Source organism: Trichechus manatus, unplaced genomic scaffold (assembly GCF_000243295.1).
Source record: "Trichechus manatus latirostris isolate Lorelei unplaced genomic scaffold, TriManLat1.0 scaffold00002, whole genome shotgun sequence".
NCBI lineage: Eukaryota > Metazoa > Chordata > Mammalia > Sirenia > Trichechidae > Trichechus > Trichechus manatus.
Window position 1 is genome coordinate 26189947 of NW_004443938.1, and position 16250 is coordinate 26206196.

Genomic DNA, 16250 nt, shown 5'->3' on the forward strand with positions numbered 1-16250 from the left:
AAAAAAAAAAAAAAAGTCAGGCTGCTGTCCAAAAGGTCGGCAGTTCAAATTCACCAGCCCCTGCTTGGAAACCCTAATGTGGCAGTTCTGCTCTGTCCTGTAGGGTCGTTGTGAGTCAGAATCAACTCGATGGCAATAGGTTTGGTTTTTTTGTTTTAGTTATAGCCCCTAGCAGAGTCAGCGTGTAATCGAGTAACAGAGGTACATTGGTGCTCTTTGCTTTCCTGTTGTAGTTGCCACCTATTGCTAATTGTTAAGAGAAATCCCTACCAGAAAGTCCATTAATAAAGAATATGCCCTTTCTGACATAATTGAATCTATTCCAGTATAGAGATCAGACTTCTAGTGAAAATCTGATTCCTAAAAGAGATATAAAATTAATTTCAAACTCCAGAAAGATTTGCTTGATTATATGCAAATATATCTTTGACACACAATGCTTATTTTAAGGTCCTAATTGACTGTAGCATTAAACACGTGATATTCCAATTTTGGATTCTGTGTTTTCTGCAGATATTTATGGAGAGAGATAACTTGGCAATATCAAATCCATAACAGTTTGTTTACTTGGAAATATTAGTGCCATCAAGTGGCTAGGAATGGGAATTTCCAAATTTGGCTTAAACTTGCATAGCTTATTAAATGTGCATATTTTGTGGTGTTTTTTTTTTTTCTCAGAGAACATGTCTTTTTTTAGTAAACATTATAAAAAAAAGATATGAGAGTGAGTCGTTCGAATTCAGCTGCTTACATTCTAATTTAGTCACTGTATCTCCCTTAAAACGGATGGTAGTTATAGAGAATAGTTAAATGAATTGTCATTCGTGAGTGATAGTATAAATACTAATAGAATCCATATGTCTTTTGAAAACCTTTAATCAAAAACCTTAAAAATTAAAGAAAACTGATTGTGCAACAGATATTGAGTGTTACTCCTGCATTATAATGTGGTTTTATTAGTGTGAAAATAATCTCCCTCATGAAAATGAGTAGAACTTGGCTGACTACAAAGTTCTGTGAAAATGTGTGTTTTAAGAAGCCTTCTATTAGGTAAATGCAAGAACTAGATATAAAGCAACAGTATAAAACAGGTGTATGAGTTGGTTAGGAAAAAAGCATTCTCAGCAAGCTGACACTGAAACATCTCTGCACCTTTTTTTGTGTATTTTCATGATTTTGCCGCTCTTACAGTTTCGTTTTAATAGTATTTGTAAGCTACCAGTTTTAACTTTTTCACCGGGTAGCAAATAAGTTAGATTCCACTATCCAAGCCACTAAGCGTGCTTCAGCTTTCATTTGATTCAGGGATCAGCAAACTCTTTCTGTAAATATGTAAGGCTTTGTGAACCATAGGGTCTCTGTCACACCTACTCGGCGCTACTTCTGTAGTGTGAAAGCAGGCACAGACAATACATGAACAAATGAACATGGCCAGGTTCCAATAAAACTTTATTCATGGACACTGAATTTTAATTTCATATAATTTTCACATGTCACAAAATATTTTTGTTCTTTTGATTTTTTTTCAACCATTTAAAACTGTAAAACCATTCTTAGCTTGTGGGCCATACAAAAACAGGTGGAGGGTCAAATATGTCAGGTGGGCCTTAGTTTGCTAACCTATGCTTTAATTGATACTTTTGAATTTTTTTAATAGCTGTTTTTGAGTGAACTGCTAATTATGAACAATAGAAAACAGCATGCATCTCAGACTAATTATGATTTGTTTAACCAGAAATGGAAAGAAGAATCCCTCAATTTTTGAAGTGTAGTTTTTAAATGTAAATCACTTTGGTGTAATACAAAGAAAAACAATACGTACTGAGAAGAGTGTATTATTTTTCTGAGAATTAAGTGTAGTTTGCTCATAGTGTCTTAAAGATTTGTTTATAAATGTCTCTGATGACCCTAAATCTATCTGTAATTTCAGATATCATAACAGCCATTGGTACCCTTTAATCTCAATAAAGCCCAGGTGGCAACAGTGATTAAGAGCTCAGCTGCTAACCAGAAAGGTTGGCAGTTCAAATCCATCATCTGCTCCTTGGAAACACTATGGGGCAGTTCTGCTCTGTCCTATAGGATCACTATGAGTTGGAATCGAATCAGCAGTGGGTTTGGTTTTTAGTTTAATGTCAATAAGAGGAAAATTATTTGTATAAATTAAAAGTTAATCCATTGTTTATCTTTCAATATGATTTAAAAACATTGTAGATATATTTGATTATTGTTCTGTTCTTGGAATTAACATAAATATGAACTATCATCAGCTTCTTTTACTGGGGGAGTCGTTAATGCGAAGTGAAGTTCCTCTTCTTAAAATATGTTGTCGTTAGGTACCATTGAGTCAGTTCCAGCTCATAGTGACATTATGTACTGCAGAACGAAGCACCGCCCGGTCCTGTACCATGCTCACAATCATTGTTATGCTTGAGCCCACTGTTGTAGCCACTGTGTCAGTCCATGTTGTCGAGGATCTTCCTCTTTTTTGCTGACCCTCTACTTTACCAAGCATGATGTCCTTCTCCAGGGACTGATCCCTCCTGATAACATGTCCAAAGTATGTAAGACATAGTCCGGCCATCCTTACTTCTAAGGAGCATTCTGGTTGTACTTCTTCCAAGAGAGGTTTGTTCATTCTTTTGGCAGTCCGTGGTATATTCAGTATTCTTCGCCAACACCACAATTCAAAGGTGGCAATTCTTCTTCGATCTTCCTTATTCATTGTCCAGCCTTCGCATGCATGTGATGCGATTGAAAATACCATGGCCTGGGTCACACGCAGTTTAGTCTTCAAGGTGATATCTTTACTTTTCAGTACTTTAAAGAGGTCTTTCATAGCAGATTTGCCCAATGCAGTGTGTCTTGATTTCTTGACTACTGCTTCCATGGGTGTTTATTGTGGATCCAAGTAAAATGAAATCCTTGACCACTTCAATCTTTTGCCCTTTTATCATGATGTTGCTTATTGGTCCAGTTGTGAGGATTTTTGTTTTCTTTACACTGAAGTCTTAAGTCTTTGATGTTCATTGTAGTGAGTGCTTCAAGTCCTCTTCACTTTCAGCAAGCAAGATTGTGTCATCTGCATAACATGGGTTGGTAATGAGTCCTCCTCCAATCCTGATGCCCCATTCTTCTTCATATAGTCCAGCTTCTTGGATTATTTGCTCAGCACGCAGATTGAATAGGTACGGTGAAAGGATACAACCCTGACGCACACCTTTTCTGACTGTAAACCACGCAGTATCCCCTTGTTCTGTCTGAACGACTTCCTCTTGATCTATGTACAGGTTCCTCATGAGCACGATTAAGTGTTCTAGAATTCCCGTTCTTCGCAGTGTTATCCATAATTTGTTATGATACACACAGTCGAATGCCTTTGCATAGTCAGTAAAACAGGTGAATATCTTTTGTGGTATTCTCTGCTTTCAGCCAGGATCCATCTGACATCAGCAATAGTATACCTGGTTCCACGCCCTCTTCTGAATCCGTCCTGAATTTCTGGCAGTTCCCTGTCAATATACTGCTGCAGCCACTTTTGAATGATCTTCAGCAGAATGTTTCTTGTGTGTGATATTAATGATATTGTTTGATAATTTCCACATTCGGTTGGATCACCTTTCTTGGGACTAGGCATAAATATGGATCTCTTTCAGTCGGTTGGCCAGGTAGCTGTCTTCCAAATTTCTTAGCATAGACGAGTGAGCACTTCCAGTGCTGCATCCATTTGTTGAAACATCTCCGTTGGTATTCTGTAAATTCCTGGAGCCTTGTTTTTCACCAGTGCCTTCTGTGCAACGTGGACTTCTTCCCTCAGTACCATCGGTTTCTGATCATATGCTACCTCCTGAAATGATTGATTGTCGACCAGTTCTTTTTGGTATAATGACTGTGTGTATTCCTTCCATCTTCTTTTGATGCTTCCTGGGTCGTTTAGTGTTTTCCCCATAGAATCCTTCACTATGGCAACTTGATGCTTGAAATTTTTCTTCAGTTCTTTCAGCTTGAGAAATGCCAAGTGTGTTGTTCCCTTTTGGTTTTCTATCTCTAGCTCTTTGCATGTGTCACTTTACTTTATCTTCTTGAGTCGTCCTTTGAAATCTTCTGTTCAGTTCTTTTACTTCATCATTTCTTCCTTATGCTTTAACTACTCGACGTTCATGAGCAAGTTTCAGAGTCTCTTCTGACATCCATTTTGGTCTTTTCTTTCTTTCCTGTCTTTTTAATGACCTCTTGCTTTCTTCGTGTGTGATGTTCTTGATGTCATTCCACAATTTGTCAGGTCTTCGGTCATCAGTGTTCACTGCGTCAAATCTATTCTTGAGATGGTCTCTAAATTCAGGCGGGGTATACTCAAAGTCGTGCTTTGGCTCTTGTGGACTTGTTCTAATTTTCTTCAGTTTCAACTTGAACTTGCATAGGAGCAATTGATGGTCTGTTCCACAGTCGCCTCCTGGCCTTGTTCTGACTGATGATGTTGAGCTTTTCCATCGTCTCTTTCCACAAATGTAGTCTGTGGAAATAGTAGTCTTAAAAAACAGTGAGTTGTAATCATTAAGTAATATTTTTACAGTAGATATATTTACATAATAGATAATAGGTAGCATTAGTTGCTAAATACATAACTCTCTTATCCTTTAAATACATTTAATCCCTCAGGTGAGTATGCCTTGGCAGCAGATCTCTACAGGGAAGTGCTGCGCTCGTCTGAGGAGCACAAAGGAAAACTCAAAACTGATTCACTCCAAGTAAGTAAAAACTAAACAGTTTCAAGTATGTATTTTAACTGATTTTTACAAAATAATGTTTCTGAATATTTAGAAGGATAAAGGGTCACAAATGGACTGAATCTCTGGGGATGAAGCTTGAGATTCAGCACTTCCAATAAGCACCTAAGGTGATGTTTATATGCGCTGATGTTTATATGCAGCAGTGTTTGAGAATCACTACTATTTTCTGTGCAGGACAATATTGGTTATAAGACTGACAATATAAATCTATAACCAACATTACAAAAATAGCTTATAGTGTTTGTACTTCAAAGGGTGGGTCAATTTTATCACTTTTGCATATGAATGTCAGCATGTTTGTTTACATTGTTATCACCAAAAGGAAAGAAAATGAGTTATGCTCGACCTTGGAACCGAGTAATAAAATCTATCCAACAATCTTCTAATTTAATTTTTAGAGGTCGTAGGGGGATTTGGATATTCGAATTATAATGCTTATTTTCCTTCCTCATCTTTGTTCTGTCCAGTGGATCATATAGACAAGGCTGTCTAGCCAAATGGAAATAAGGACCGTCTTTATTAATCTTGGCAAGCTTAGTCTTGAGTCCCAAGTGAGGCTTTCTCTTCACCATTCAGAATCTAGACTTTGGGACATACCTGCTCACATTGCCTCCCTGTAAAAGGAGGGTTGTATGGGGATCAGTTAGGGGAGGGGAGAAAATTCAGATATAAGTCTACTTCTATTCTGGATGGATAAGGATTACAGAAGGCAGGCCCTGAACCTTAACCCCATGAGAGAAGGAGAGAGTGCAAAGGTATCCTGCTCCTGCATGAGGAAATCCAAAGTAGAAGAGTAGGGAAGAAGACAGGTAAGTCCAGTGTGCCTGCATTCGAGGAGTTCAAGAAAAGAGTAAGCAACCAGCCCAGTTCTTGCTTTTGAGTCACAGTAACCCCATCTACTGGTGAAACATGGCCCGCTGAATGTTGTGTTCTGACCAGTCAGTTTAGCCGCTCTGTTCTCTCAGGAAAAAAAAACATGCAAGGCGGTAGAAAGAGACCACAAGTATTCCTTCCAGTCCATTTCACCATGTGCAAAATACAACAGGAGTCCTCTTCCGCAGATGCGCATAGAGATGAGGAAACACATATCTATCACTTTTAAGTTTCCACGTTTTAATTGCACTTTTGTTGTTGCTATTAAATCTATTTGTGGTACTGAACTGATTTTATTGCCTATGAAGCCATGTTGAAAGACCTAGGGCATTTGAGGTGACTCTTCAAAGATGTATACCATGACCAGTAATCTTTGGTCAAGCAAAATAAACTTCTCTAGGGCCCCAAATCACTGATACCAAATCAGTTCTTACTGGAAGACTCTTTCCTGATCATCCTTCAGTCCTTAACTATCTTCCCAAATAAAAAGTCAAGTTAACAGTGAGAAACAAACTATTTTTACTTTATTTCATTTCATAGCCCTTGACTCCATAGGGAGATCCTAATAAGCTACAGACTCAATACCACAGTGGGAAGGCTGGCTTATATTTAATACAGAGATAGAGGATTTAGTTTTCTTCCTCTTTCTACTCCATCTTCACCTCCAGCTCCTCCCCTTCCAACCCTTGAGTTCAACAGGTCCAGGTTAGAGCCCTGTTTTCTTATTTACTTTATTACCCTCATTTTTATAATAATATAATTGCTAAGCTCACCTAGACACATTTCCCAAGAGAGAAGGAATCAAGCCTATGGTGTCAGCCTTTCTGCTTTACTGGAATGAGTTGACTTATTCGCAGTTGCCTGTAAAATAGAAGAAATTAGCCCATGTTGCATATTCTGCCAAATGCATAACTATACTTCATAAGACTATATTTTTCATTGAAGAATGTTCATGTCACTATGAAGTCAGACCTTTGCTATAAAACCAGATTGAATTTTCTCTAAACAAAGTTGGTACTCAAATTGTGTTCAAGGAAAAGTCGCTTTCAGTGATCTACTCTTAACATGGTGTTAGTGCCTTGCATGCCCTATTAATAGTGGGCTTTTTCTTTAGACCAGTGCATTGGCTGTTATAATTATTGTCTTTTGTGTGTTTGTAGAGACTTCATGCTACCCATAACTTAATGGAATTGTTAGTAGCCAAGCACCCAGGGATACCTCCTACCTTGAGAGATGGCAGACTTGAGGAAGAGGTAATTATTTTTTCTTTCTGTCTCAAAAGTATATTTTTTCAGACTCTATTCTCCATTTAATTGATATTTTCTGGTGCACACACTTAAATAAATGGAATCATGTTTTCCTGCTGCTTTGACTGTTAAAAAATTTCCTGTGGTGTTTTGGGTGGCAAAGAATGGCAGTACAACATCTTATTTTGCTTCTCTGGTGAAATGCTTGCAACTACGTGGTAACCGCTTATTGTAGATACTAGCTAAAAGTGCTGGTTGTAAGTAAACAACAAACGCAGGAGACCTTGTTGATCTTGTGGCAGACCTACAAAAGATGTAGTTTAGTGGAAAAATAAAGTTTTGTACCTTCTCCCTTTCTGTGTATTATTTAAGACAGTAAATAAATTCATGGTTTTGATGGCATTTCTTATATCCTCTTGTAGAAGTTCCCTCTGCAATAAGTTTTGCCTTTTATTGAAGAGAGAGATTATAAATTATTTCACTATAAATTGTTAATAGCTTATTATGCTAATTATGCCAGGGATGTTTACCTTTTTAAGATTCAAGAGAGAGGGGCATGCTTAAATCTAAAGGATGTTGTTATTATCAGTTGCCACTGAGTCGATTCCGACTCATGGTGATCTCTTGTATAACAAACCTAAATGTTGCCTGGTCTTGTGCCATCTTCATGATCATTGGTATGACCTTCTCTAGCAATTAGTCCCTCCTGATGACATGTCCAAAGTAAGTGAGTGGAAATCTTGGACAATAATCTGTGATCTGTAGGGTTTTTATTGGCTAGTTTTCAGAAAGTAGATCACCAGGCCTTTCTTCCTAGTCTGTCTTGGTCTGGAAGCTCCACTGAAACCTACCCACCATGGGTGACCCTGCTGGTATTTGAAATACCAGTGGCATTGCTTCTAGCATCAGAGCAACACACAAGTCACCAAAGTATGACAGACAGGCAGGTGGTGGAAATCAAAAGAATAGATATGTTTGAAATGTATTCAGCCTCTAAGTGGACTCTTTATTTGAATCAGCAAAATTTTAAAACATGAGATTGTGTAAGTAAGGACATAATCCTTTCACTGCATTGTTTGTCATGTTAGAAAACACTCTACGTGTTGAAAATTTTACATTGAAATTTCTTTCCTAGTGCAAGCGTCCAATCCTTGAATTTAATGTCATTCTTTCTTTAAATGCCTGTAGTGACAGGAAGCTGTATCTCAGGGAGACAGCCCAATGTGTAGTTAGACAACTCTAATGATCAAATAATAATAGTCAAGGGACTTTAATAGAAGTTAATTGGAAGGTTGTGACAGAAGGAAAAATGTATCAGGGGGAGGAGGAGGAGGATTCATACTATGTAAATGTGTTTGCAAGTAGGCCACATTATCACTTTTGCCTAATTCTCATAGAATGTGAAACCTCAGTATTTTGAAACTACATGAGATCTCTGAAGTCATCTACTTCAGCCAGTTCCTTTTGCAAATGAAGTAACAGAAGCCCAAGGAAGTTAAATGCTAGACCAAGGACATGTATCTATTCAGTTGAACTATACGAAGTTGCCATTTTTGTAAGTCAAAAGTGGTCAAATATTAGCAATTTTATATGGCTCCACTCACTGTAAGTGGAAGCATCAGGATTTTCAGTTCAGTAGTCTTTCCAATTTCCCTCCCACTGTCCCATGTAGTTTCTGATCCCCTCTCTTTACTCATAAAGTAGTTTCTAGAGCCAGTTGAGTATTTCAGTTGAATGGAAAAAAAAAAGTGAATTTTCACAGGGTTTCTAACGGAAGTTTTTAAAAACAAAATTTTCTCTATTATTTCTACTGCTCATAAATTATATCATCATTATTGTCTTCAAAAGGGAAATGGGAAGAACTTTTAATTCCCTGTGTTACTGTAGATTCTCAAGTATTGTTTATTTTTAAACTGAAATAATTTCAAGAAGCAGTAATAACTAAAACAGACAAATTATCAAAGGTATCCCTGCTTTGCCACATAATTTTAAATATTGCTCTTCTTTTTTTGCCCTTTTTTTAATTTTTTTAATTGAAGTACTAATTAGATAGTAATGTGATAAGGGGTAAACCTTGGGGATTTCTTAAATTTTGTGACTTACAGGTAAATTTTGGTCTCTTCAATATATACCTTAGGAATTTCTAGCATGACTTTTGTGTTCTCTACAGTATACTTGTAGAGTTTTATGTTTAAATCCAGTTAAAATATAAAATGATCACGTTGTTCCATTTTAAATTTTTCTAGGCTTTGAGTGAAAGTTGATACTTTTGTATTTCAACGCAGGCCAAACAGCTGCGAGAGCACTACATGAGCAAGTGTAATACAGAAGTTGCCGAAGCCCAGCAAGCTCTCCAGCCTGTGCAGCAGACCATACGTGAGCTCCAAAGAAAGGTGTGGCCCCACAATGACATGTTTTCTTACTGTGTTGGTCTCCAGATATCATTCTGGTTTTTGTTCGGGAGGAAACTTGAACTTTCATCTTAAAATTCTTAGTACCTAGTGTAGTGTGTGCCTCACAATAAAAATTTGATTTGCTGTTAACGGTGTTTATTGATTGAATAAACAAACAGATGCATTGATAAATGAAGTGTGTTAAGGTTATTCTTTTTTATTTTTTTAAGGTCCAGTGGGTTTCCTCTTAACCTTGGGAATATAACAAGTTGCATTTTGAAGAATGTAAAGGCTTCCGTAATCTCCTTTTGATCCTAGATGCATCTTTTTCCAAAATCTTTTCTTTTTAAGTTGTTAGAACATTAGAACCACAACTGTTCTTATTATAAAATACATACCATTTGTCATTTCTAAAATTTCTTTTATGAAATCAGTAGCAGCCTCTTTTAGTTTTTCGGGTTTTTTTTTTTTAATCAGTTGCACTTTTTATTCTTTATAATTCATTAATTTAGCATTCTGGGGTATAATTTTGTTAGTTACTATAGATTAGTCATTGAGTAGAATCTAGTTCATTTTATCAAAGATTAGAAGGAAGGCTTTCCTTATACTGAGAAAGAAGCTCGTTACCTCTTCAAATACGTAGAGTGAGTACTGAATTTTTATTTTGGTAAAGTATTTTTTAGTACAGCTTTGTTTTTCAGGTGTATACAATAAACTTGCACTCATCCAGAGTAGTCAGGAAACAGTTGTTCTCTTTATGTATACAAAAGAGGTACTCACCCATTCTTTATAGAGGATGTGTTTTTGTCTTTGTTCTGTTATAATGCCTTTGAGAATAGCACTCATTACTCCCATTGAATTCTTCACATCACCCTCCCTGCTGATGGGAACACCCCGTTGCCGTCGAGTCAATTCCGACTCATAGTGACCGTGTAGGACAGAGTAGAACTGCCCCATAGAGTTTCCAAGGAGCAGCTGGTGGATTCAAACTGCCAGCCTTTTTGTTAGCAGCCCAGCTCGTAACCACTGCACCACAGTGAGTACTAAAATATGTATATATATTAATTGATCAACTGATGTCCTTTTTTCTTACAGATTTATCCTAATTCTCCTTGGTGGCTGAATGTGATCCACAGAGCAATAGAATTTTCTATTGAAGAGGAGCTTGTTCAGCGAGTGCGAAATGAAATAACCTGCAACTACAAGCAACAAACTGGCAAGCTTTCTATGTCAGAGAAGTAAGGACAGAGTTCAAAATAGAGTAGTCACCCCAAATAGTCCAATCATTTGGTATTAAGAGATGCAATTCAATATCATAACGTATCATGGTTATGAACATCTAGTTTTTACATAATAGTACGTAAGTTTAAAAGAGTAACTTTTTTTCTGTATATTAACCATTTCTTTTTGTTTTAGTACCTTTTCAAAAGTCTGCTTATTTTCTTTGTGTGTTTGTTGGACACATCCAAAGCCAGCTTTAAACAAGGTTTTGAAACAGGCTTTGTTTTAGAGACTCTTGTTCTTGACCTCAGGCATTCATGCTTACTGTGTGTGGTTCATTTCTCCAAGAGTTAAGCATCTTAGTGCTGCAGCGGCCTGGGTTTTCTGTTGTAACATAATATCTGCTGTCCCCCATCTTTCTTCTCATCCACACTCACCGTTCTTAGGGTCTTCATAGGTGAGTGGGCTTATTTCTCTTTATGTGTAAATGATGAATAAGTCTTCCCAAAGGGAAAATTTACCATTTATCAAAAGTACCCTTGGTGGCTTAACCCAAAGGAATATCTAACTTGGAGAATTTAAGCATTGTGACAGAACTGTTGATTCTAGGTAGGGGGACAGAGAGAATATCTTTCATTGCCTCTCAGATTACATTCCAGTACATTCCAGTGTGAGGTGTTAGCCCTGGGATCGGTGTTAGTTTTCAGTGAGAAATTTAGCATAAGAACACGTTTAAAATGTTTTTAAATGCTTCGGTTTACTCTTCCAAAAGCTTTTCCAAATGTTTGCTAAAATCCTAAAAGAATGTGCCACATTTTCCATGTGTCCACATTAACTTGGATGTATTTTATTATAATCATCATCTTTTGACCATACAGAACCCACCAGGCTTCTCATTTCTGAGTTATCCAGTACGTTGTGCCCTTGAGCGTTCTTCCGTTTTCCCTGTTAAGCCCAAGAATTGCTGTTCCAGGATAAGTTGTCATTTTAGTCATTATTCATTTTATCCTGTTTTAAAGCTGTATCCTAATGTGTTCTGCCAACATTGTGGAATCAGCTGATATGAAAATAATGTTACTTTGAAGTTATATATATTTTAATTTTATTCTGGTAAAACATATATATAACAAAAAATTTGCCATTGTAACCAAATTTAAGTGTACAGTTGTATTAATTACATTTACCATGTTGTGCAGCCATCACCACTATCAATTTCCAGAGTTTTTCATCACCTCAAACAGAAACTCAGTACCCCGTAAGCAATAACTCCCCATTCTCACGGCCCCAGCCCCTGGTTGCCACTAGTAAACCTTGGTCTCTGTGCATTTACCTATGCTAGGTGTTTCATGTAAGTGGAATCGTAGGAAGTTATTTTTCTTAAATCACGGAGAAACTGCTTAAAAGATGTAAAATCCTCATATTAGGGCACATCTCCTATTGCATGTTGTGAGGTCTGAGGGCTATAAAAGTGCTTTGAAGGACCAACAGGAAAATGTAAAACATTCATTAAACAAACATTCTTTTAAAAAACAGTAGGCAAAATAGGAAGTAAAACATATTTCAGGATATTTAAGGGTGAACATATGGAATATCTATCTATGTAAGTTAAGTTTTTTTTTAACATTACATCTGTATTCAGAGATTATTTTCTCATTACTGTCTATGATTTTGAATGGCATTGATATCTCATAAACCAAATTATTCATGTTTTCTTAATGATTGTTAGGAAAGGCTGTGTATCTCAGTGATTAGGCACAGGTTCTTGAGTCAGCTACCTGTGTTCAATTCCCAGCTCCACCACTCATTAGCACTGTGACTTTGGGAAAGGTATTTAAGCTCTCTGTGTTTCTTTATTTGCAAAACCACAGCATTGTTGTGGGGATTACATAAATTAATATTTTGAAGTGCTTACTTAGAATAGTACCTACCATTTAGTATTGTATGTAACAATTACCTCTTACTATGATTTTTTCTTTCGTTTTTTTAAAGCACTCGCCAGAGACAACATTGCTAAGACAGGTGAAGTGCTATTTTTGATAATATTTTTCAGCCCTTTTTCACATGGCTTAGAGCACTGGTAGCGCAGTGGGTAAGGCTTGGCTGCTAACTAAACGGTCAGCAGTTCAAATCCAATAGCCGCTCCTTGGAAACCCTATGGGACAGTTCTACCCTGTCCTTTAGAGTTGCTATGAGTCGGAATCGACTCGATGGCAACGGGTGTGGTTTTTTTTGTGTGTGTGTTTTTTAATTCACATGGCTCAGACATGACTTAGCAGAGAGAATATTTCCAAAGCTACTTCTTCCCTTTGTCACAAAAGTTCATTCTTGAAGACCGATTTAAACTTTTAATAAGTTAGAAACAAAAAAAGCTTTGTTTTCTTTTTTGTAAATAATATTGGCACTTGACCTAATTTTGTTCAAGTATCTATGCAAATTATTTTAGAAAGTATTTATTGAGCAGCTGTTCTGTATTTAGTACATATGCAAAAATAAAAAAGGATATGATATAATCCTTACCTTCTAAAAGTTGGTTTAATGAGAAGACAAGACCTGTGAACAATTTGAGAAATATGCATGCTCCTATTTGTACGTACATACAAGTAAGTATGTGTGAAAATTGAACATAACAACTATTAAAATGAAGGATGTTGTCTGTGAGCTCCATGGACAGAAAAGAAACATACAGATTAGTGTTTAGAAATGTTGGGGAAGGCTTCAGCAAGGAGAGTGGGCTCTTTTGAACTTCATAGGATTTTTACAATTTGTAGAGGAGGAGGGTACATGGCATTTCAGGAAGGAGGGGGATAGATTCTTAAAAAGCAAACAACTCCTCTTTGTATTTTCCATTTTCTGATTTCTCATTTTCCTAGGTTTTTTGTTTTGCTTTGTTTTCTTTTATAAACACAACACACATGTACATACATTTGTTTCTCAGCCCTTTTCATTTACAGTATAGGAAAATGATTAAGAGTGTTGTGATTGGATTTAACTCCAAACTCTTCTACACAGTAACTTTGTAACTTTAGTAAGTTATCTTACTTAGTTAAACTTCATCTATAAAGTGGACGTTAACAGTAACTACTGAGATTATACAGGAAAAGTGATTGGCAAAGTTCCTGGCATGTAGTAAATGCTTAATAAAATACATATAGCTCCTCCTTGTAACAAGGAATATAACTCTTGGATTTTTCTTCCTCCCTAATTTTTTGTCTTTATATTGCATCCTGCCATCACCCCTCCATATACAGTAAGGATATCAGGAGGGACATCTCTAGTCAGACAGCATTAAAAAGGAGGAATATGGCAGTGCTGACTTTCAAAGACATCTGAGACAGAGACATAGAAACATATGCTGATTTCAGATACTCATTTTCGGTTGTTAAGGACAGGGTCTATCAAACTTTGAGGGATCTTCTGTAGTAAAAAATCCATTTTTATTATACTTTTACACAATTAGATACCAACTGAATACACCCCTGTGGAGAACTCACTCAAGTTTAACTGAATAAAACGTTCCATGCAGTTTCTATAACACTTTGTTTGACAGCTATTAATTTGGGAAAATTGACCCACTGTTTTTTTCTTTGTGTTATGTGTGGTGCTGGTGATGGGAATCAGGTTCCATGACTGCAGAGGTCTTCAGTTCTTACTTACAACACACATGGAAGAGCTAAATAAATTCCAGAAACTTGTCAGAGAGGCTGTGAAAAACCTAGAAGGACCTCCATCTCGTAGCGTGATTGAGTCTGCAACAATCTGCCACCTCCGACCAACCAGATTTCCTCTCAACTGGTAGGTAATAGAAGAAATCATACAATGAAATGGCATCAGTCCATTAGGTTAGATTTTTTTCTGAGAGAAGAAACAGTGGCTCATGTAATAAAGCTTTTTCATTTGAATTCAGACAGAAGTAAGAAGAGACGTATTATTAATCAAACTTAAAAAAAAAAACTCTAAAGGACTACATGCTGAAAAACGTGTAATTTTTTTTTTCCTTGTAATGGTCTATCTGTTAAAAGGTGAAGTACAAAATACTAAGGCTCTCTTAAAAATTACTTGATTGTTGGCTATACTTGTGACTATTTCTTTGGTAATCTCTTCTTTTCCAGTTGTGTCTTTTGTAAAGCCGATGAATTGTTCACAGAGTATGAATCAAAGCTATTTTCTCACACGTAAGTTTTCTATTTGATTATTTCTCATCAGGAAAACTTTTTATGAGACTTGGTGTTTTGATTATAAGAGTACATTTTTCTCACAGTTACCTTTCTTACGTTTTTTTCTTTTATTAAACCAAGTCAATAAACCTTTGGGATTGGTGAATTTAACATGCTCGGTTTCACCTATGGAAAAGTTACCCTCTAAATGTTCATGTCATGTAGTATTTTATAATTAATTGAGAGGAACAGTTTAGGGGAGTGGTAAGATTCCAGACTCTAGAGTCCAACAGACCTGGACTCAAATCCCTGCCCACTATTGTGGGAAGGTTACTTCCCTAAGCCTTAGTTTCCTCATTTATGAAATAAAAATAATAAATAACCATTACTTCACTGAGTTTGTCTGTTTGTTTTTATTGTGCATTAGGTAAAAGTTTACAGAGCAAATTAGGTTCCTGTTCGATAGTTTGTACAAAAAGTTTTTCATGACCTTGATTTCATTCCCCACCATGTATCAGCACTATCTCCATTTCCACCCTGGGTTCCCTTTCCCTTTAGTCCTGATTTTCTACCCCTTCCTGCCATCTTATCTTTGCTTTTGAGCAGATATTGCCCTTTTGACCTCCTATAATTAATTGTTCTAAGGAGTAAGTTCCTCTTGGGTGTTACTGTTTTTCTCTTATGGGCTTGTCTATTGTTTGGGTAGGATGTGGTCTCCGGGAATGGCTTCAGTTCCAGGTCAGAAGAGTGTCTTAGGGCCATAATCTTGGGGGTTCCTCCAGTCTCTGTCAGACCAGTAAGTCTGGCCTTTTTTGTGAATTTGGCATTTTGTTCTGCAGTTTTTCTCCTGCACTGTCCGGGACTCTTGGGAGCCCAGTCAGAGTGGTCGGTAGTGGTAGCCAGGTACCATCTAGTTCTTCTGGTCTCGGGGTCATGTAGACTATGGTTCATGTAGTCCATTATTCCTTCAAGCTAATTGCTTCCTTGGATCTTTTCATCAAGTTTTCATGAACATTAAATAAGAAGTGCATATAGTTGTTTAGCATAGCGCTTGGTACATGGTAAGTGTTCCTAAAAATGTTAGCTCTTATTATTGATATCCTTTCTCCAACACAGATCTGAAGTCTTCATCCTAAAGCATTAAACTACTTAGTGAGTGTATCCAGTCTAGTGTACTAACATAATTATCCCTATTTTACAAACATGGAAATTGAGGAAAGGCTACATTCTGACTCCCTCGAAAAGAAGGGATTAACAGTATGTCTTTAGATCATACTGTTTGTTTGCATGGTTGTTGTTTATATGTGGTTTGTGTTTTGTTTTGTTTCAGTTCTCAGAGTGAGATTGTAGCCTGAAATTTATAGCCATTTTTGTATTATGGTAGATTGGTCTCAAGAAACACTGGACAAATTTATGAAGCCTCCCGCATATTCAGAGTTGCTGTGGTTTTCCCAAAGACTTGCAAGCATTACCTTGTAGACATGCCATTAAAAAGTTGTTGGTGAAAAGTCACTGACACTGCTCTCCTGTTACTTCGTCAGTATCACTCATTTACAGTGCTGTGGGTACTGT

General features: G+C 36.8%; 1 protein-coding gene across 4 annotated transcripts in view; it reads left to right on the forward strand.

The window, feature by feature from the left end:
- The window catches only part of SHPRH (SNF2 histone linker PHD RING helicase), a 106399-nt gene that overhangs the window by 56103 nt on the left and 34046 nt on the right, over positions 1 to 16250 (forward strand). For all 4 annotated transcript variants that reach the window (XR_002823711.1, XM_023729283.1, XM_023729277.1 and 1 more), the window contains exons 15-20: positions 4660 to 4748; positions 6824 to 6916; positions 9196 to 9303; positions 10399 to 10541; positions 14143 to 14316; positions 14634 to 14696. Coding sequence is in view for 3 of the 4 variants with exons in the window: in XM_023729283.1 (XP_023585051.1) it covers positions 4660 to 4748; positions 6824 to 6916; positions 9196 to 9303; positions 10399 to 10541; positions 14143 to 14316; positions 14634 to 14696 (670 nt within the window). In the remaining variant the exon portion in view is untranslated. The remainder of the gene's footprint in view (positions 1 to 4659; positions 4749 to 6823; positions 6917 to 9195; positions 9304 to 10398; positions 10542 to 14142; positions 14317 to 14633; positions 14697 to 16250) is intronic.